Here is a 23,087-nt window from a genome sequence, read left to right as displayed (position 1 = left end):
TGTCTCCACCTGTCATGTTGTCTCCAACTGTCATGTTGTCTCCAACTGTCATGTTGTCTCCAACTGTCATGTTGTCTCCACCTGTCATGTTGTCTCCACCTGTCATGTTGTCTCCAACTGTCATGTTGTCTCCACCTGTCATGTTGTCTCCACCTGTCATGTTGTCTCCACCTGTCATGTTGTCTCCAACTGTCATGTTGTCTCCACCTGTCATGTTGTCTCCACCTGTCATGTTGTCTCCACCTGTCATGTTGTCTCCAACTGTCATGTTGTCTCCACCTGTCATGTTGTCTCCACCTGTCATGTTGTCTCCACCTGTCATGTTGTCTCCACCTGTCATGTTGTCTCCAACTGTCATGTTGTCTCCACCTGTCATGTTGTCTCCAACTGTCACGTCATCTCCACCTGTCATGTTGTCTCCAACTGTCATGTTGTCTCCAACTGTCATGTTGTCTCCACCTGTCATGTTGTCTCCACCTGTCATGTTGTCTCCACCTGTCATGTTGTCTCCACCTGTCATGTTGTCTCCAACTGTCATGTTGTCTCCACCTGTCATGTTGTCTCCAACTGTCATGTTGTCTCCACCTGTCATGTTGTCTCCACCTGTCATGTTGTCTCCAACTGTTACGTCATCTCCACCTGTCATGTTGTCTCCACCTGTCATGTTGTCTCCAACTGTCATGTTGTCTCCACCTGTCATGTTGTCTCCAACTGTCATGTTGTCTCCACCTGTCATGTTGTCTCCACCTGTCATGTTGTCTCCAACTGTCATGTTGTCTCCACCTGTCATGTTGTCTCCAACTGTCATGTTGTCTCCACCTGTCATGTTGTCTCCACCTGTCATGTTGTCTCCACCTGTCATGTTGTCTCCAACTGTCATGTTGTCTCCAACTGTCATGTTGTCTCCACCTGTCATGTTGTCTCCACCTGTCATGTTGTCTCCAACTGTCATGTTGTCTCCACCTGTCATGTTGTCTCCAACTGTCATGTTGTCTCCACCTGTCATGTTGTCTCCACCTGTCATGTTGTCTCCAACTGTCACGTCATCTCCACCTGTCATGTTGTCTCCAACTGTCATGTTGTCTCCACCTGTCATGTTGTCTCCACCTGTCATGTTGTCTCCAACTGTCACGTCATCTCCACCTGTCATGTTGTCTCCACCTGTCATGTTGTCTCCACCTGTCATGTTGTCTCCACCTGTCATGTTGTCTCCACCTGTCATGTTGTCTCCGCCTGTCATGTTGTCTCCACCTGTCATGTTGTCTCCGCCCGTCACTTTGTCTCCGCCTGTTATTTTGTCTCCACCTGTCACACTGTCTCTCATATATTCCTGCTTGTGTCCACTTGTCACACTGTCTCGTCTTGTGTCCACCTGTCACGCTGTCTCGTCTTGTGTCCACCTGTCACGCTGTCTCGTCTTGTGTCCACCTGTCACACTGTCTCTCATATATCCCTGCTTGTGTCCACCTGTCACACTGTCTCTCATATATTCCTGCTTGTGTCCACCTGTCACACTGTCTCTCATATATACCTGCTTGTGTCCACCTGTCACACTGTCTCTCATATATTCCTGCTTGTGTCCACCTGTCACACTGTCTCTCATATATCCCTGCTTGTGTCCACCTGTCACACTGTCTCTCATATATCCCTGCTTGTGTCCACCTGTCACACTGTCTCTCATATATCCCTGCTTGTGTCCACCTGTCACACTGTCTCTCATATATCCCTGCTTGTGTCCACCTGTCACACTGTCTCTCATATATCCCTGCTTGTCTCCACCTCCCTCTCATTAATACAGCATATACATATTACATGATCTTGTCTGACTTTAACACATTTTAAAACTAACATTCAGAAATCTTCTTACACACATCTTCCAAGGCCACACACCTTTCAAACACCCATGTATAAAGTAACTGTACAAATTTGAACTAATTTGTCCAAACTGTTGACCTTTGTCTATAGAGTTTTTGCATTATCATCTTCTGGAAAGCAAAAATATCGACATGTGTACCTTTCCTGGATGTGTGCGTCGCACAGCACTATATGCTTATATTATTATAATGGGTTTCCTCTGTGGCAACAACTAAAATACTCACCCATGGGATATTTAATATGGTCATAATAATCAGGCACTTCGTTTGGGTCGACAGGAACTTGGAACGGCCAGGCTGCTGCATGACTCTTGACCTGTTAGTGCAGGGGTCATTTAAAACTGGATTAGTCGCCATATGCATAAATAACTTTTCTTGACAAAATATACTTTGATTATTGAACCTTTAGGACTATTTTATATTATATATAAATATATATATATATATATATATATATATATATATATATATATATATATATATATATATATATATATATAATAATAATAATAATAATGTGTGTGTGTGGGGGGGAACACAAAAACATTTGTATATTTTGGTACCATTCTTTCTTGTAGACATATGTTATTTAATATTACAGAAAGGGTGAGATCAATGAGTCTAGCATGAAACAGAAAGGCCTTGTTCATTCCAGGCTATTTACATTTAGGCCAGGGCAAAATTGCTTCAGAAGCTCTCTAAACAGTTCCCAGCTCAGGAACCATTGCCAAATAACATACCCAAAATCCGACTATGGGAACACCCCCAAAAATTAAATTTTAACATGGGAGTCTGGCCGATTCCTACAAATTGCAAAAATCAGCGTTGAATGTAATGAATTGCCAATTTCTGGGCAAGCCCCGGTGGCTCCCTGAAGCTTCCATCTCCTATGTAGGGGTCATCTACTAAGTGCCATCAGATGCGAAGTTCCCTGGTCTGTTGGGGATCCAGAGCCAGAACCTGGTCCCCCTCACAAAGGTGCAGCGAGCCATCGTATTTATATATTAGTAAGTAAGTAATTATCAAAAGAAGGCACTAAGGCGGGAAGACTATGTTGCACCATCAACTGTGTGGAATAATCATTGGGTGCTAAATATCACTAAGAATGCCAATATGAGAACAAAAATGCAGAAGGCAAACGATATCACAAGTATCCAATTCACCAAGTATTCTATCGAAGGACAAGTGACAGCGGGGGACGGTCGTAAAGCAACACACACACTTGTCCTGGAAGTTAAGACATTCAACAAGAATATGCATGACTGTAAGCGGGACAATGCAGTTTGGACAATAAGGAGCAGGGTGGCACTCCACTAAAGTGTCCATGAGTTAAGCGTGTATTGCCAATACGCAACCTCGCCAGAGCCATTTCCCCCCACCAGTTATGGTGGTAGGAGGAAGGCCGCAGGGACACACTACTCTTAAGAGTACACAGTTTGTTACCTGTAACAGAAGATCAACAACCCTGCCAATGGGCAAGGACGGAGGAATGAATAACAGGGTAAAAGTCGGAATAAGGAACACCTTTACGAGAGACGGAACAGGTGCGGATAGCTTCCTTAGCGGCAGCATCCGCACGTTCATTTAAAGAGACACCAATATGGCTGGGAACCCAGCAAAATTCTACAGTCTTAAATCTACTGGAGATAAGAAAAAGCCAATGTTGAAATCTCGACTACCACTGGATGGACTGGATTAAAGGACTCCAGAGCCATGAGGGCACTGCGAGAGTCAACTACAACCACAAAGGAGGATTGACAGTGAGAAAGCAGTGGACAAAGAGCACAGCGAATAGCATAAAGTTCTGCAGTGAAGATGCTAGTCTCCGGAGGCAGGCGATACATACAGGAAAAACAACAGAGTAGCCTACACCATCTGCAGACTTAGACCCATCGGTGAAGATGGAAATCGAGCGAGAGTGTGAAGAAAAGTGTTCAAGGAAAAGGCGTTTCAGAACTGTAGGAGGGGTAAAAACTTTAGTGATGTGGGTCAGGGAGTTACAAAATTTAGGATGGGGGGACCCTCGAAGGAGGCAAGGACAGAACAACAAGAGGAGAAATATTGGTAATACTAACCAAAAGAGAATTTTGCAGGCGAGGCAAATAGACAGAAATAGGGAGGTGGTGAAGGAGAACAGGAACTACAGGAGGGGTAAAAGTCAAGGCACAACATACGCGAGAGTGAACGTGTTGCAAGGACTGTGCAAGGTAGCTAAGACAGTAGCGATCACGGCGGTCCTGGAGAGACAGGAAGCCAGCGTCAACATACAAGCTGAGGGTAGGAGTCGAGTGAAACGCAGCAGAGCTGAGGCGCAACCCAGTATGGTGCAAAGTATCAAGATGGCGAAGAGTAGAAGGAGAAGCGGACGAGTAAGCAGGGCCACCATAATTGAGTTTTAACAGGACGAGAGAAGAATGTATAGAGAGGAGCATGCGTCTATCTGCTCCCCAAAAAGTATGGGACAAAACCTTAAGGAGGTTAAGGGGGTTAGAGATCTCAACTCAGAGGTAAGAGATATGGGGTGACGAAGACAAACGAGTGTCAAAGAATAACCCCAAAAGCTTAGCAGAATCTTTGTACACAAGGGAATGACCATAAAGTGACAGAGGGACAAAGAACGACTTGCTTCGAAGTAGAAGTCAAAGCACAAGTCTTAGTCGCAGAGAACTTGAAGCCATGATTAATGGCCCAACACGACACGGCATCAATCGCAAGTTGAAGCCGCCATTGAAGGAGAGGTGAATCATCACCTCAACAGCAAATGGTAAGATCATCAACATAGAGAGCAGAAAAGATGCCAGAAGGAAGGGAGGAAAGAAGACCATTGAGGGCAACCAGAATAAGAGTAGAGCTCAGAACATTACCCAGGGGCACACCTTCGTATTGCCAAAAAGAGGCAGAGAGAGTGGCACCAAGCCTCACTCTAAAGGAACGACAAGAGAGGAAGCTTTGGAGGAAGAGAAGGCGATTACCATGAAGGCCAAAAGAACGAAGTTGGGAGAATATGGTATCTCCAGGTGGTGTCGTAAGCCTTTTCCAGGTAAAAAAGGACAGCAACAACGGAGGTCTTCGCAACAAAAGCAGTATGAATATAGACCTCCAAATTCACCAAGACATCAGTCATGCTGAGGCACTTGTGAAAACCAAATTAAGAAGGGGAGAGGTGGTGATAGTGTTCCAAGAACCACATCAGAAAACATTGACCATAAGTTTAAAGAGTTTGCAGACACAACTCGTGAGGGCAATAGGGCGGAAGTCCTTAGGGGATGTCCCGAGAGATCCCGGTTTCCGAATAGGGAGTACAATGGCATCAAGCCAGTCCTCAGGGACTGACGATGATTCCTAGACCCGGTTATACAGATTCAGTAAAACTGAGATGTGCATGGAGGGAGATAGCCAAACATAATGAATGTCATCTGAGCCTGCTGCCATAGAACCACAGAGGAAAAGGGCAGACTGAAGTTCACAGTGAGAAGGGATCGTTATAGGGAAGTCGGTGATGAGTGTGGAAATCAAAGGGATGAGATTCAAGAACGGGCTTATGAAGGAAGGAAGGAAGGAAGAATTGAGGAAGATGAGAACCGGAGCTAACAGTCGAAACGTGGGAACCCAGTTCAGTCCCAACCCTCACTGGGTCCGCCACAAGAGTACCACGGAGGTGAATGACTGGCAAGACATCTGGAACGAACTTACCCGCTACCTTGTGAATTTTCTTTCAGATCTGAGGCAGAGGAGTATCAGACATAATGGTGGAAACATAAGATTTCCAACTCTCATGTTGAGCTGTATGGATGGTCCTACGGGCCACCACACTTGCCCTCCAAAACAAAATAAAAGAATCAACCGTCTGCCAGTGTCAGTGTTTCTTCTAGGCTGCACGCTTACAGCGGACAGCCCGAGCACAGTCCGCATTCCACCAGGAAACACACACTTTCGCGTGCCCCGGGAGGAAGAGCGATGAATAGAGCGGAGGGCAGCATCGAAGACAGTGTCATGAAAAAGGAGAAGGGTGCGAGGGAGAGGCAGAATGGAGAGGTCGGAGAGAGTAGCACGGAGGGTGAATAGGTTCTAGTCAGATTTGGCAAACTGCCACCCAGGGAAGGAGAGGGGAGGGTGAAAAGAGAAAAAGGTAAGAAGGATGGGGAAATGGTCACCGTTATGGAGGTCATCAAGAACCCACCACATGAAATCTAAGTAAGACACGACGAGCAGAGAGAAAGATCAAGGCAGGAAAGGGTGCGAGTTCGAGAGTCCACATGTGTGGGGTCACCAGAATTCAGAAGAGACAGGGAAGAAGAGAGGACGAATGGTTTCAGAAGGTGATCTCGGGTGTGTGTTAGAACATCACCCCAGAGGGAATGTCGACAGTTGAAATCATCCAACAGGAGCACAGGTTCTGGTAAGGAGTCCAACAGGTGCTTAAGATCAGGAAGAGAAAGTGGGAAATTTGGGGGAAGATAAATGGAACAGACCGTATACCATTTACTCACAAAGACACAGGCAGCAGAACATTGGACAGGAGATTGAAAAAGAAGGGGACGAAGGGAATATCAGTATGAATCAAGAGAGCAGTAGAGTTATGGGCCCCAGCAAAAGGGAAGGGAAGAGAGAAAGGAATAACCATGAAAGTGACCAGGACGAGCACCAAGCATTGGTTCCTGGAGACATACACAAAGTGGTGAAAACTGTGTAATCAAAAGTTGGAGTTTATGGAAGTTGGCATAAAATCCACGAATATTCCATTGAAGAATAGACATCGTCAAAAAGAGAAAGGACAGCAACAGAGAACAATGAAGAAACAAAAGTAAATAAGAACACAGCACATTAAATAAGATCAGGATTAGGGTCAGTGAAATCAGGGTTAGGGGGGCATGGGTAAACTGAGTAAGGATGGAGTGAAGGGAGCGGGAGGCCAAACCAGAGGCAGACGGATGGGGTCCGGAGGAGGAGACAACCTAGATGGGCAGTCAAGGATAACAGGAAGGGGGGGGGGGGAGAAACCGGGAAGCGCACCTCAGCAAGGGGTAGCAATCAAGAGGGAATCTGGGGCTAAAGAAACCTCCATTGATGGGACGGGGGGGGGGGGCCCGACCACCGAAATGGGAGGGGGACGTAGCGATAGAGTCAGAGGTGGGGGGGCGAGGAAGAAACTGATGCCTCTTACCCACTGGGAAGGAGGAAAGATAGGAGCCAGGCTTACGTTTCTGATTCAAAGAGACAGGTGTTCCAGCAACAACGTACTGGGCGACAGACTCGATGGTCTCATCAGGAAAATAAAAACGGGAGTGAACAACATGAAGATTGCTGGGAGGATGATGGACAACAGCCTGGACAGACAGGCGGCGTGGAGGGCCAAGAGACTGGTGGGAGGGTTGGGAAGAAGGAACAGGGTGAGATGGGAAAGAAGACACAGGAAACATGGCAGACTGGGTAGGAAGGGGGTAAACTCCATATGGAGAACCAGGAGGGGGACCCTTCTGGACAGAACGTAAAGGAACAGCAGAGGAGGAGGTGGTGGGCGTGTCCGAGTCTAAGGCCTGGAAACGGTTGTGAGACTGAGTAAGGTGGGAAGGATGAGGAGACATAGAACGCAACACGCAAGCATAAGATACACCAGTGAAAGGGTTGAGATGGCAGACTTGGCATCTCGCTTAAAGAAAAACGGTCCCGGTGTTTCATGTTGAGGATAGCTTCCTCAAGTTTGTAGTGTATACACGTGTGGGAGAAGGTAGGGTGGGCCTCATCGCAATTAAAGCAGCGAGCCTGGGGAGAAGAGCACTCTGTCTTAGAGTGACCTTCATCCCCACACATGGGGCATAGACACACAGTACTTGTGCATTTGAGGGCACCATGCCCGAACTTCCAGCACGTATTGCATAGGCTACTGTTTTTGGAGACCTGAATAGGGGTCTTCCCAATGCAGGACAATGCAGCTAAACGGGTAGCTACACGGGTGGGGTTAAAAGTAACAGAGGCATCTACCGAATCAATAAGGTGTTTATGGAGGGAGAAATCATCAGGTGTAGAATCCAGATGGTGGAGATCAAAGTATTTAGCCCACGTAGCAGGACCAAACAAGGTGTGGTACATATTACTATGAGAAGAGATCGTGCGAGTGCAGCCGTGGCGGGAATGGCATTGAGAACCCCTAGAGAGAGAGGTTAAAAGGCGCAGTAGTCACAGAAAAACAGAGCCGAACCAGGAGATGAGGTCACCACTGGGGGTTTGGAGCTCGACCCTATCACAGAGGAGGGAGGGGAGCGGGGGGGGAGTAGTCCGACTCGGGGCTTGATTGCCCACCCCACGAGCCTGAGAAGTTATAAGAGGATCATTGTTTAACGACAGAAATGAGGAGGTGAAACTTTCCTTCACGAATGAGCCCCCACACCCACCATGGACCCACAATTAGAGGATAGGACACCCAACAAGAGAGAGAGGGGCTGGGGCTCCCCAAGGGTGCGTCGTGAGTATACGCCCCACAATCGTCACCTTAAGAACGGTCAGTCTGTCGAGATCGTGTTCAGCAACGAAAGGAGGATTGACAATAAAAGCGTCCTTTCATTCGCAACATTGGGTACCACAGTTCTACGGGCGAGAGTGTGTACCTCCCCAAACATCCGAGCGAATAATAATAATGTCCGAAAGAATAATCAAGACTGGCAAAAGGTCAGCAGGAAATGACAAGTAGAAAGGAGAAGAGGGGGGGGGGGGGAATATAACATAAGGAAAAGGAAAAGACTTCCAGCATAATTCGTGAAGCCAGCAGCAGGAGCATAAAGCTTCAAAAGAACAGAGGACTGTCCCATGGAGCATCACATTCTGGCAGCCGCCCACCAAGGCCCCTCACAACGATAACGGGCTCGAAAGGGAGGGGGATTTATATATTAGGTAATTCATTTATGCAATTTATTCATTTATTCCTCTATTGTTGGCAGTGCTTGTGGTGGATGACCTTCATCCCTGTTTGCATTTGAGTTCTGTTGTGCATTTCCTAGGTCATCTTGAGCTGCTTACTGATTGGGTAATGGAGGATGTGGGGACGCTCAGCAGGGGGGCCACAAGTGGGGGTCTTGGCCTCCACTGTTGCTGCGTTGGCTGCACTTCCCAAGCTGCATGCTCCTGTGCTCCGGGAGGTGATGGCCATGTTCTTCACCACCAGATTAGTGTGTCGATAGGCTGTGTTGGCCCAATCTTTGGATATAGCACGGGTCCTTAACTCTCCTGTCTCCCTCTCCATTTTCTCTTCTTCTGTTTCCCGAAGTGGGGCAGCGACAGTGGGGCAGTTCCTCTCTTCGGTGACTTCAGACCTCCCATTTTCGGGGTTTTTGTTCATCTTTGAGGCAGTTGGGTAGAGTTAGGGACCTCCTGTTGGTCGAGGTAGGCCATCTGTGGAGCCAGATGTTGGGTCGCTAGTGCTTCCTTCGGCCAGTCCTTCTCCATCTTGTCAGCACCATGCTTGCTCATTTCGGAAGGTAGCCTATCTTGGTTTGCACCAGCCCTTTTGCAGTTCACCTCTTTGATGGGTGTAGTGGAGAAGTGGGTTCTCATGCAGTTTGTCGTAACAGCTGGCTACTTGCAGCATAAAAAAATTTAGAGTGCCATAAGTTATTTTATCAAAAATAATAATTTGTTTTAAACCGTTTTACCTGTCAACATCATATCTATCTTTACCCTTAAGAACTGCACTGTGCATAGCATCTTAAGGAGATTAACATGGGTGAATTTTTTTTATTTTAACAATATTTTAATGTTTTATCACTTTTTTTTCACTGTAATTATAAATGAAATCATTGAATTTGATATCTTGATATTTTTCTCATTTTTTTATTCTATGTTAATGTTAATAATTCATTAACAATTGCAACACAAATTTGTTACATGAAACAGGTGCACAGTGCAGGGGGTAAAAAGCATAAATTAGATTTCTTGGTACACAGCCAGTCCGACACTTTGACATAAATTTTGAGGGGTGTTCCCTGGACCCGATATTGTTGGATTTTGGCTGTGTTATTCAGCAATGGTTCCTGAGCTGGAAACAGTTTAGAAAGCTTCTGAAGCAATTTTGTCCAGGTTAAAGGAATATTTGCTCTAGATTGTCTGGACTAGTTGATATGGGCCTAAAACCTGACAACTACTGTATGTTGATGATACCTTGCTATGAGGGAGGGAGGGAGGCCGAGCGGACAGCACACTGGACTTGTGATCCTGTGGTCCCGGGTTCGATCCCGGGCGCCAGCGAGAAACAATGGGCAGAGTTTCTTTCACCCTATGCCCCTGTTACCTAGCAGTAAAATAGGTACCTGGGTGTTAGTCAGCTGTCCAAGCTGCTTCCTGGGGGTGGAGGCCTGGTCAAGGACCGGGCCGCGGGGACACTAAAAAAAAATAAAGCCCCGAAATCAACTCAAGATAACCTCAAGATATGAGTACCTGATCTTGAGTGCTTGCTATAGACTAACAATGCCTTCAAGCAAAGTTCCATGCCAAGTTTCATTTATAAGATGGAGAGCGAGAGTAAGCTCCCACTCCTACATGTTACAGTCTCGGAAAGGAATGGGGGCTTTCACAGTGCGATCTACACCCAGGAAACTCAGGGTCACTCATAGGGCACTCAGCTCCTGGGCCTGACTCATGGAATTCAATACTCATAAAGAAATGTAAAGTACCAGTAGCAAAAGCACTCAGCGTAATATGGAGAAAGAGCCTGGATACAGGGAGTATACCAGCTGCACTTAAATCTGCAGATATAGCTCCTCTGCACAAGGGGGGTAGTAAAGCCTTGGCAAAAAATGATAGACTATTTGCACTAACATCACACATAATAAAAGTTTTTGAAAGAGTGATTAGGAATCAAATTTCGTTTTATGGAAAATAATGGGCTACACAATCCAGGACAACATGGATTTAGAGCGGGAAGATCCTGTCTGTCACAGTTACTCAACCACTATGACAAAATCACAGAAGCTTTAGAAAAAAAGCAAAATGCAGATGTTGTATACACAGACTTTGCAAAGGCATTCGACAAATGTGACCATGGAGTGATAGCACACAAAATGAGGTCAATGGGAATAACTGGTATAGTAGGACGCTGGATACTCGATTTCCTGTCGAACAGAACACAAAGATTAACAGTCAATCAAATAATATCAAGTCAAAGCGCAGTTAAAAGCTCTGTACCTCAAGGTACAGTCCTTGCACCACTGCTGTTCCTTATTCTCATATCAGATATAGACAAAAATACAAGTCACAGCTTCGTGTCATCCTTTGTAGATGACACAAAAATCAGCATGAAAATTACCTCTGCTGAAGACATTGAAAAATTACAAGCAGATATCAACAAAGTTTTCGATTGGGCAGCAGAAAATAACATGATGTTTAACAGTGATAAATTCCAGGTACTCAGGTACGGCAAAAATGAAGATCTGAAACATAATACAGGGCACAAAACACAATCAAATCTGCCCATACAAGGAAAACAGCATGTCAAGGATTTGGGAATAGTGATGTCCGACGATCTAACGTTTAGAGAGCATAACCAAGCAAATATTGCGTCAGCCAGAAAAATGATAGGATGGATTATGAAAACTTTCAAATCCAGGGATCCCATTACAATGGTTATACTTTTCAAATCACTTGTGTTTTCCCGTCTTGAGTACTGCTCAGTACTCACTTCCCCCTTCAGAGCAGAAGAGATTGCTGAAATAGAGGGAATACAGAGAACATATACGGCATGCTGATAAAGCACCTAAATTATTGGGATCGTCTCATAGCTCTCCAAATGTACTCACTAGAAAGAAGACGAGAGAGATACCAAATAATATACACATGGAAAATACTGGAGGGCCAGGTCCCAAATCTACACAGTAAAATAACAACGTACTGGAGTGAACGATATGGAAGATAATGCAGAATAGAACCAGTGAAGAGCAGAGGTGCCATAGGCCCAACCAGAAAACACTATAAACATCAGAGGTCCGCGGTTATTCAACGTCCTCCCAGCGACTATAAGAAATATTGCCGAAACAACCGTGGACATCATCAAGAGAAAACTAGACTTCTCTAAAAGAAGTTCCGAACCAACTGGGCTGTGGTGGGTATGTGGGCCTGCGGGCCGCTCCAAGCAACAGCCTGGTGGACCAAACTCTCACAAGTCAAGCCTGTCCTCGGTCCAGGCTTGGGGAGTAGAACAACTCCCAGAACCCCATCAAGCAGGTATGTGTGGTATTGATATACATGTATCATTCATTACCTGAGGCGAACCAAAGAGCTGATCATGAAAGAGGCCAATGAACACAAGAGGCAAGATAAACTTAATTCTTATTTTGTAAGAACAAGAATCAAGGGCCCCCCTTTAATGAGTGAAGCCTCACAAGTAAGTCAAGAGACTTCAACCAGTGAGGCTTCTACAGCTGGCAGTCAAAACTGACCTTGCCAAACTCATGTACTGTACAGTAATTTTAAGTGTTAGTTTCATTGTTGTGTTAGGTTAGGCTATGTAAATTTTCAAGAATTCTTAACTTCAAGATGTGTAGCATCAATCAAGAAGACGAATTACAAGACAAGCTGAAGTTTCTGCTTAAAATTAATTACAGTACTGTACTTGAATATTTTATAATTATAGTCTGTGTGGGGGTAATTCAAATTATGTTGGTTATGGTACAAAAAATTGTGAATGTGTTAACTTTTGAACTTCCTGGTAAGCATTCTGCTTATCCGGGTGTCTGGCTTATGCAGCAGGGGGTCCTGCCCATATAAATTGGATAAGCAAGCTTATGCAGTACCGTATTATATTCTTAGAACACTAAAATAAACTGATTTTGTTCTTATTACTCTGTGCATACACATTAAATATAATTATCTACATTTTTATGCACCATTACGAACAACTGAGCAGTTGCGGTGAAGTCTGTTCACCGTAACTAGTGATGAGACTTCAGCCAAGCTCCGCACATTTTGGACAAAGTTGAAATTGCATGTACTAAATAACCAGCGTTGAATGTAATGAAACGCCATTTTCTGGGTGAGTCCCGGAGGCTCCCCGGAGCTATCCCAGGCTGATATGCTAATGTCAGACTTTGGCATCAGTCATGTGTATGAAGTTCTTAGGCCTACCGGGGACCACGGCCAGAACCGGGCCCCCTCAGAGAGGCAAGGGGAGCAATGGCCTATAGAAGCCCCCGTGTAGTTGGAAGCATTCTATGTCTGCCATCGACCGGAACAGGCACCCAGAAAGGTAAGCGCCCCAAAACAAACCCCTATTCTGGTTAAAATTGCTACCAAAAACCGAACTAGTGGATAGAACTCCCCAACTGAAAACAAGCAAACTAGTGTGACGTCACACACTGCCGCGCCGCTGTCTGCGCAGCTCCCCCCTCCCCGGGAGGGGGAAGGGGGAGCCCCAGACCCCCCGCGCCGGCTACCCACACCTCATCCAGTGAGGCTGGATGTCAAAAACGCGAAAAACCGCCGACCGGAGGGAGGGAGGGATGCCGGGGAGCCTCCGGGACTCACCCAGAAAATGGCGTTTCATTACATTCAACGCTGGTTTTCTGGGGGGAGCCCCGTCGGCTCCCCGGAGCTAACTACCCACAGACAGAAAAAGAGGGACTTACCCGGGAGGCGGTCGTCGCTCACCCCTCAACTCGAAGCCGAGACAACTGGCTGCAACCGCCGACCCAAAGCAACACAGGCCCGACGAGGCCCCGGGACATTCACAAGGTAACGAGCAGCCAGGACCCTGTTCGACCGCCAAAATCCCCGCGCCCGAATATCAGACCAAGACATATTCCCAAAGACGGCAGGAAGAGCCGCGAACTTACGAACGTCATGGGCACGGGGATAGACCGCAGGCTGGCTGGACCTAATAACCCTGCGGACGACCTGAGAGACCCGAACCCGCGAACAGGGAAGAAGGGAAACCGGATCAACCCACAGCACGTCCCCGGACACAGAAGCTGTGGCGCGCAAATAACGGCGAAGCGCCGCAACCGGACACAAAACATGATGCACCCCCGGCCTGACCAACCAAGCATCAACCACCCATGGACCCCTCCGGAACGCAGCAGTCTCATTCTTCGCCAGAAAAGAAGGAGACGGCTGCAAACGAACAAAACTATCACCACGACCAAAAGAGCAGAAACCCCTGCGCCGGAGGAGAGCATGAAGCTCCCCTACCCGACCCCCAGAGGCCAAAGCCAACAAGAAAAGTGCCTTGGAAAAACAATCCTGGACCGAAGGGGCCACAACGAAACGAGGAAATGAAAGGAAAGCGAGCACTCTGTCCAAAGACCAGGACGGCTCAGGCGACGCATGAGCAGGCCGGAGGTGAAACAATGCACGAGACAGCTTGCGAAACGGCGCAGACGTAACATCGATACCGAAAGCAAGCTGAAGCGACACCGGAGCCAGAGCACACGACCATCGCCTATAGCATCAGCCTCAAGAACTGAGGTGTGGGTAGCCGGCGCGGGGGGTCTGGGGCTCCCCCTTCCCCCTCCCGGGGAGAGGGGAGCTGCGCAGACAGCGGCGCGGCAGTGTGTGACGTCACACTAGTTTGCTTGTTTTCGGTTGGGCAGTTCTATCCACTAGTTCGGTTTTTGGTAGCAATTTTAACCAGAATAGGGGTTTGTTTTGGGGCGCTTACCTTTCTGGGTGCCTGTTCCGGTCGATGGCAGACATAGAATGCTTCCAATTACACGGGGGCTTCTATAGGCCATTGCTCCCCTTGCCTCTCTGAGGGGGCCCGGTTCTGGCCGTGGTCCCCGGTAGGCCTAAGAACTCCATACACATGACTGATGCCAAAGTCTGACATTAGCATATCAGCCTGGGATAGCTCCGGGGAGCCGAAGGGGCTCCCCCCAGAAATATTATATTATTTTCATATTTCTAATGTTCTTGCCATGGTGTTTCTTAGGCACAATGATGCAGGGGGCTGTCAATAATGTTATTTGCATCAGAGAACATGGAGAACATAGGTATATGCATATATATTTATGTTACTAATATGTGCACAATATTATATTCTTTGAACAATAAAACCATGCTGTTTTTTTATGTTATTGCACTATATATATACACCTTATATATAACCATATACATTGTATGCACCATTATTGCACTATATATATACACCTTATATATAACCATATACATTGTATGCACCATTATTGCACTATATATATACACCTTATATATAACCATGTACATTGTATGCACCAGTATGAACCACTAGGCAGTTCTGGTGGGTGTGGTAATCTGGTAATTGAAGCCCCACACACCAGTCACTTGCATACAGCAAGTGACAGAGGAAGATGCCTCCCAAAATACTACTCACATTGCTAACTCTAGTAACAACACTGCTATTATTATCAGAACACCTGTAACTAAATTTGGAATAGGAATCATTTTCCACAAGTTTATTTTCTAAAGGTCCACGAGGCCCCATTTCACGATGTGTAGAAGTACCAAACTGCGGCTGTGTGCTGTGGATGTTTGTCTCGGGCTGTGAACACTGTAACCAGCATTGGGTTCCCTGATATCTTAACACTATCGCTCTCTTTGGACATCGATCCCGTCCATTTTTTTTCTCCTGAGTCCTAGCCGTGGACAAGACTCGCGTCCACTGCAAAAATATTTGTATAAAATTCATTATTTATCCGATCGACCTCGGGATAGTATCAAAATAAGCGCCTTTAGAATGCGCACAATTTGACACCAAAATGAAAGATACAACATGAAACTTGATGTCCGAACACTTGAAAGATTATAAATAGGTTTTTGGTCAAAATATTAAAATATTTGGTAAAATTCTATTTATTGTCCTATTATGTTGGGACTACAGTAGTTTTAAAATGCGCGCCTTTACGTTGCGAACAATTTGATACCAAAATGAAAGATGTAACACAAAAATTTATGTCAGAACACTGGAAAGATATAAATAATTTTGTGATGATGAGCTTCCAGAATTAAAATATTTGTTAAAATTCCAGTTATTACTCTATTACAGTATTATGGGACTAGTTTAAAATACGCGCCTTTTTATTGCGAACAATTTGATACCAAAATGAAAGACGTAACATGAAAATTGATGTTATCAAACTGAACGAGTATACACATTAGGTTGTAATGTACAAATTGGTGCTTGTTTACGGGTAACTTTAGGCTTTTCTGTGGGGAGGCACGCCAGGCTTTTGTACATTATGTTCATACACATCTGTAGGGAGTTTAATTGCGAACACAATGATACCAAAACGAGCGACGTAGCATCAGAATTAAGGTGAGAAAAATGGAACGAGTATACACATGTTACTGATTTTGTGCGCTCATGGGTAACTTTTGCCAACTTTAGGCTTTGGTGTTGGGGGGTCACGCTAGGCTTTTGGACATTATATTCATACACACCTGTAGGAAATTTAATTGCGAACACAATGATACCAAAACGAACGACGTAGCACGAGAATTAAGGTGAGAAAATTGAAACGAGTATACACATTTAGGCGTCGCCGCGTGCTTGCTCGCACGCTGGCCCGCACGTTGGACCCATGACCTTTAAGTTGGCGGTGCGCCTGTTGGGAGCATGATAGTGTTAACCTTGTGCATAGTCCTTACACAATCAGCATCTTCAATGACACTATCATTGTAAAATAATTGCAGTTATTTATTTCATCATTATTAAATGATAGTGTGGGCAGGAGCTGCTGCTACATGTGCTGCTCATGGTCGCTCTCTCAAGACTGAGGACCTCACACCCAGGAGGGTGCCCATGACTCTCACCCCGCCCATCTCAGTATTTAGATAATATAACAATGTCTCTTTTCAAGGTGTGACAATGATCAAACAGCAAGGCCCCCATCAAGGCCCCATCAATCTCTGCACACAACTACATCATCACCAGAGATATGCTGACAAACAACAATGAATTGACAGATACAATGACAACAGAAGATCAGACATCAACAGAGTACTACACATCGAACAAACTCAACCCATTACCAACGGCCAGCTAACACCCAGTTGCATTCCAGCACCTTCAAGGCCAAGACCGAGCCTACAGCGACTTGCCCCGTTAACCTTAACACCGTAGGAAATAGGATGCTGTATTGAGCCTGTTGGCAAATGTGACACTCTTCCTCCACCTCACTGTTATATATTTGCTTGTTACAGCTAAACTGTATTCACTTCTGTTCTGCCTTGTGTGTAGTTGCCGAGACAACTGGCAATCTCTGCACATATTCTGGGTTGATCCTCAGAAAACTCAAATGGTGACTGCTTCACTGGTCGGACAACCAAACCAGCATAAGGGATTCTTTGGCAGGTGTTTCAGGTGCTTCTTTAATGATTTAATATATGCAACCATTAGTAGTGTGTGTGAGGGAGATACTATGAGGGCTCTCCCTCAAGGGAGGTCACTGTAGTGTGTGTGTGAGGGAGATACTATGAGGGCTCTCCCTCAAGGGAGGTCACTGTAGTGTGTGTGTGAGGGAGATACTATGAGGGCTCTCCCTCAAGGGCGGTCACTGTAGTGTGTGTGTGAGGGAGATACTATGAGGGCTCTCCCTCAAGGGCGGTCACTGTAGTGTGTGTATGAGGGAGATACTATGAGGGCTCTCCCTCAAGGGCGGTCACTGTAGTGTGTGTGTGAGGGAGATACTATGAGAGCTCTCCCTCAAGGGAGGTCACTGTAGTGTGTGTGTGGGGGAGATACTATGAGGGCTCTCCCTCAAGGGAGGTCACTGTAGTGTGCGTGTGGGGGAGATACTATGAGGGCTCTCCCTCAAGGGAGGTCACTGTAGTGTGCGTGTGGGGGAGATACTATGAGGGCTCTCCCTCAAGGGAGGTCACTGTAGTGTGTGTGGGGGAGATACTATGAGGGCTCTCCCTCAAGGGAGGTCACTGTAGTGTGTGTGTGTGAGGGAGATACTATGAGGGCTCTCCCTCAAGGGAGGTCACTGTAGTGTGTGTGTGTGAGGGAGATACTATGAGGGCTCTCCCTCAAGGGAGGTCACTGTAGTGTGTGTGTGTGTGAGGGAGATACTATGAGGGCTCTCCCTCAAGGGAGGTCACTGTAGTGTGTGTGTGTGAGGGAGATATTATGAGGGCTCTCCTTCAAGGGAGGTCACTGTAGTGTGTGTGTGTGGGGGAGATACTATGAGGGCTCTCCCTCAAGGGAGGTCACTGTAGTGTGTGTGTGTGGGGGAGATACTATGAGGGCTCTCCCTCAAGGGAGGTCACTGTAGTGTGTGTGTGTGAGGGAGATATTATGAGGGCTCTCCTTCAAGGGAGGTCACTGTAGTGTGTGTGTGTGAGGGAGATACTATGAGGGCTCTCCCTCAAGGGAGGTCACTGTAGTGTGTGTGTGTGAGGGAGATACTATGAGGGCTCTCCCTCAAGGGAGGTCACTGTAGTGTGTGTGTGTGAGGGAGATACTATGAGGGCTCTCCCTCAAGGGAGGTCACTGAAGCGTGTGTGTGAGGGAGATACTATGAGGGCTGTCCCTCAAGGGAGGTCACTGTAGTGTGTGTGTGTGTGAGGGAGATACTATGAGGGCTCTCCCTCAAGGGAGGTCACTGTAGCGTGTGTGTGAGGGAGATACTATGAGGGCTCTCCCTCAAGGGAGGTCACTGTAGTGTGTGTGTGTGGGGGAGATATTATGAGGGCTCTCCCTCAAGGGAGGTCACTGTAGTGTGTGTGTGTGGGGGAGATACTATGAGGGCTCTCCCTCAAGGGCGGTCACTGTAGTGTGTATGGGGGAGATATTATGAGGGCTCTCCCTCAAGGGAGGTCACTGTAGTGTGTGTGGGGGAGATATTATGAGGGCTCTCCCTCAAGGGCGGTCACTGTAGTGTGTGTGTGTGGGGGAGATACTATGAGGGCTCTCCCTCAAGGGAGGTCACTGTAGTGTGTGTGTGTGAGGGAGATACTATGAGGGCTCTCCCTCAAGGGAGGTCACTGTAGTGTGTGTGTGTGAGGGAGATACTATGAGGGCTCTCCCTCAAGGGCGGTCACTGTAGTGTGTGTGTGTGGGGGAGATACTATGAGGGCTCTCCCTCAAGGGAGGTCACTGTAGTGTGTGTGTGTGAGGGAGATACTATGAGGGCTCTCCCTCAAGGGAGGTCACTGTAGTGTGTGTGGGGGAGATACTATGAGGGCTCTCCCTCAAGGGAGGTCACTGTAGTGTGTGTGGGGGAGATATTATGAGGGCTCTCCCTCAAGGGAGGTCACTGTAGTGTGTGTGTGAGGGAGATACTATGAGGGCTCTCCCTCAAGGGAGGTCACTGTAGTGTGTGTGTGAGGGAGATACTATGAGGGCTCTCCCTCAAGGGCGGTCACTGTAGTGTGTGTGTGTGAGGGAGATACTATGAGGGCTCTCCCTCAAGGGCGGTCACTGTAGTGTGTGTGTGTGGGGGAGATACTATGAGGGCTCTCCCTCAAGGGAGGTCACTGTAGTGTGTGTGTGAGGGAGATACTATGAGGGCTCTCCCTCAAGGGCGGTCACTGTAGTGTGTGTGTGAGGGAGATATTATGAGGGCTCTCCCTCAAGGGAGGTCACTGTAGTGTGTGTGTGTGAGGGAGATACTATGAGGGCTCTCCCTCAAGGGCGGTCACTGTAGTGTGTGTGTGTGGGGGAGATACTATGAGGGCTCTCCCTCAAGGGAGGTCACTGTAGTGTGTGTGTGAGGGAGATACTATGAGGGCTCTCCCTCAAGGGCGGTCACTGTAGTGTGTGTGTGAGGGAGATATTATGAGGGCTCTCCCTCAAGGGAGGTCACTGTAGTGTGTGTGTGTGGGGGAGATACTATGAGGGCTCTCCCTCAAGGGAGGTCACTGTAGTGTGTGTGTGAGGGAGATATTATGAGGGCTCTCCCTCAAGGGCGGTCACTGTAGTGTGTGTGTGAGGGAGATACTATGAGGGCTCTCCCTCAAGGGAGGTCACTGTAGTGTGTGTGTGTGGGGGAGATACTATGAGGGCTCTCCCTCAAGGGAGGTCACTGTAGTGTGTGTGTGAGGGAGATACTATGAGGGCTCTCCCTCAAGGGCGGTCACTGTAGTGTGTGTGTGTGGGGGAGATACTATGAGGGCTCTCCCTCAAGGGAGGTCACTGACCACAGGAAACAAGGCATCAAATATACATAAAAGATTTACATTACAAATGATTCTGTTTCACATCTAGTAGCACAATATAGAATAATAAATAAATAAATAAATAAAAATATATATTGTATACAGTATAAACATATTATATATATAAGTGTGTGTAAATCACGAAAAATAAACACGTGATTAAGAATGTGACAGTGTCAGACCATGGAGGAAAATTGAAACAGGAATTTCCTTAAGTACTTTCGTATATTAATACATCTTCAGAAGGAGTCCTTCTGAAGATGTATTAATATACGAAAGTACTTAAGGAAATTCCTGTTTCAATTTTCCTCCGTAGTCTGACACTGTCAAATATATATAAATATATATATAAATATATATAAAAATGTCCTGGTAAAATGCATATGTCCTGGGGACCATTCAGGCTTGTTCGCATAAATATATATATATATATAAATATATATATATATATATATATATATATATATATATATATATATATAAATATATATATATATATATATATATATATATATATATATATATATATATATATATATATATATATATATATATATATATATATATATATATATATATATGTCGTACCTAGTAGCCAGAACGTACTTCTCAGCCTACTATGCAAGGCCCGATTTGCCTAATAAGCCAAGTTTTCCTGAATTAATATATTTTCTCTAATTTTTTTCTTATGAAATGATAAAGCTACCCCATTGTATTATGTATGAGGTCAATTTTTTTTTATTCGAGTTAAAATTAACGTAGATATATGACAGAACCTAACCAACCCTACCTAACCTAACCTAACCTATCTTTATAGGTTAGGTTCGGTTAGGTAGCCGAAAAAGTTAGGTTAGGTTAGGTAGGTTAGGTTGTCGAAAAACAATAAATTCATGAAAACTTGGCTTATTAGGCAAATCGGGCCTTGAATAGTAGGCCGAGAAGTGCGTTCTGGCTACTAGGTACGACATATATAAATATATAAATATATATATATATATATATATATATATATATATATATATATATATATATATATATATATATATATATATATATATATATGTGTGTGTGTGTGTGTAAATATTATATTAAGAGTACTTACGGGTAACATTTTATGCAGTACTATAAGAATATCTCCAATAACATGCATATTGTACACTTTTGTCATGTGTTCCTGCTTGTTCTCTAAATGAGTTACCTCGGGCAAAAGCGTTCACACTACTCTGACATTCATGTGACATCCACGTACATCCATTCATGATCCACTCTGAATGCACCTCTCCGTTATCTCTCGTTTCACTTTCCACAAATGTTCTCCAATTTTCTTTTATATATCAATATAAGTTTTTTTTTCTTATGGTTAGTCTATATCTGTAAACAAAACCAAGATTTGATTGTAATAAAATGCCATTTCCTATGTTGCTTCAGTAGTTGACCTGAAATGTCTCTTATTCAGCTCCTACATGACTATTATTTATATCAGTTCCATCTTTCTCAAAAACATTCTAATCCATTGTTGTAGTGGCTAAAATAACACCTCTTGCTTCATCAATTTGGGTCACAACTGAAAATTCACCTAGCAGTAAATAGGTACCTTAAAGATAGTCAACAATTATGGGTTGTAGCCTGAGAGAGGTCAGTAATTGTCCTAGAGGTCCAGTACACCAAATACCTCCATTCACTTAGCAGTAAAAAACCAACATTGAATGTAATGAAAAGCCATTTTCTGGGTGAGTCCTGGAAGCTCCCTGGAGCTTATCGGGCTATTGGATGTTATATTAGACCGGGACATTAGCTATGGAGTTCAGACCTAACAGGGACCAGCGCCAGAGCCTGGCCCCTTCAGAGAAGTTTCAGGGAGCAATGGCCCTGGGAAAACCCCCTTGTGGTTGGGGTTTTTCTTATTTGCCATCGACCAGGGTTAGGCACCCAGAAAGGTAGGCGTAACAAAACAAACCCAATATGGTAAAAAACTAAAACAAAAACTGAACAGAGGTAGAAACTCCCTACAATCCCAAGGAAACAAGCAAACAAGCAAAATCACAATTTACTGCCGCCCCGATCGTCCGCACAGCCCTCCCCACCCCGAGAGGGGGAAGGGGACCCCTCCTGACCTCACCGCACCGGCTGCTTCAGTTCGGAAACTAGGCTTTAACCAACGCGAAAAAAACGCCGATCGGTGGGGAGGGAGGGTTGCCAGGGAGCCTCCGAGGCTCATCCAGAAAATGGCATTTCATTACATTCGACGCTGGTTTTCTGTGGGGAGCCCCTACGGCTCCCTGGAGCTACATACCCAAAGAGAAAGGAAATAGGGTATTACCTAGGAGGCGGCGGCCACAAACTCGTCAACGCGAAGTCGAGACAACTGGTTGCAACCTGCGACCCAAAGCAACACAAGAACGCCGAGGAGCAGGCACGTTCACCAAATAATGGGCAGCCAGGACCCTGTTCGACCTCCAAAATCCACGCACCCGAATATGAGCCCAAGACATGTTACCAAACACGGCAGCCAAAGCTGCAAACTTCCGAATGTCATGGGCGCGAGGATAGACCGCAGACTGCTAGACTTAATAATCCTGTGGACAACCTGGGAGATCCGAGCCCAGGAACAGGGAACGAGAGGGAAACCGGATCAACCCAAAGCGCATCCCCAGCCACTCCAGCCGTGGTGCGCAGGTAACGGCGAAGAGGCGCAACCGAACAAACCACATGATGCATCCCCGGCCGAACCAACCAAGCATCAATGACCCACGGACCCCTTTGGAATACAGCCATCTCGTTCTTTGCCAGAAAAGATGGAGAAGGCTGCAAACATACAAACCTACCCCCAGGACCAAAAGAGCAGAAACCCGTGCGCCGGAGAGTGCATGAAGCTCCCCTACCCGATCCCCAGAGGCCAATGCCAACAAAAACAAAGCCTTGGAAAAACAATCTTGAACTGAAGGGGCCACCACAGACCGAGAGGAGGAAAGATAGGAGAGTACCCTGTCCAAGGACCAGGACGGCTCAGGCAGCGCATGAGCAGGCCGGAGGTGAAACATAGCACGAGAAAGCTTTCGGAACGGGGCGGATGTGATGTCCACCCTGAACGCAAGC

General features: G+C 46.1%; 1 protein-coding gene across 12 annotated transcripts in view; it reads right to left on the bottom strand.

Moving 5' to 3' along the window:
- Positions 1–23,087, bottom strand: part of Gcn5 (Gcn5 acetyltransferase) — a 287,084-nt gene that overhangs the window by 42,887 nt on the left and 221,110 nt on the right. For 9 of the 12 annotated variants that reach the window (XM_069324554.1, XM_069324550.1, XM_069324552.1 and 6 more), the window contains one exon: positions 2,044–2,190. The exons of 2 other annotated variants lie outside the window; for them this stretch is intronic. In XM_069324554.1, coding sequence (XP_069180655.1) covers positions 2,059–2,190 — 132 coding nt within the window. In that variant the 3' untranslated portion in view covers positions 2,044–2,058. Of the gene's footprint in view, positions 1–2,043; positions 2,191–23,087 lie in introns of those variants that run through there. One more of the 12 variants, XM_069324561.1, reaches the window with a different exon arrangement.

This window comes from Procambarus clarkii, chromosome 14 (genome assembly GCF_040958095.1).
Source record: "Procambarus clarkii isolate CNS0578487 chromosome 14, FALCON_Pclarkii_2.0, whole genome shotgun sequence".
NCBI lineage: Eukaryota > Metazoa > Arthropoda > Malacostraca > Decapoda > Cambaridae > Procambarus > Procambarus clarkii.
Note: the sequence above shows the minus strand (reverse complement) of the source record. Positions and strands in the feature narration are given on the sequence as shown.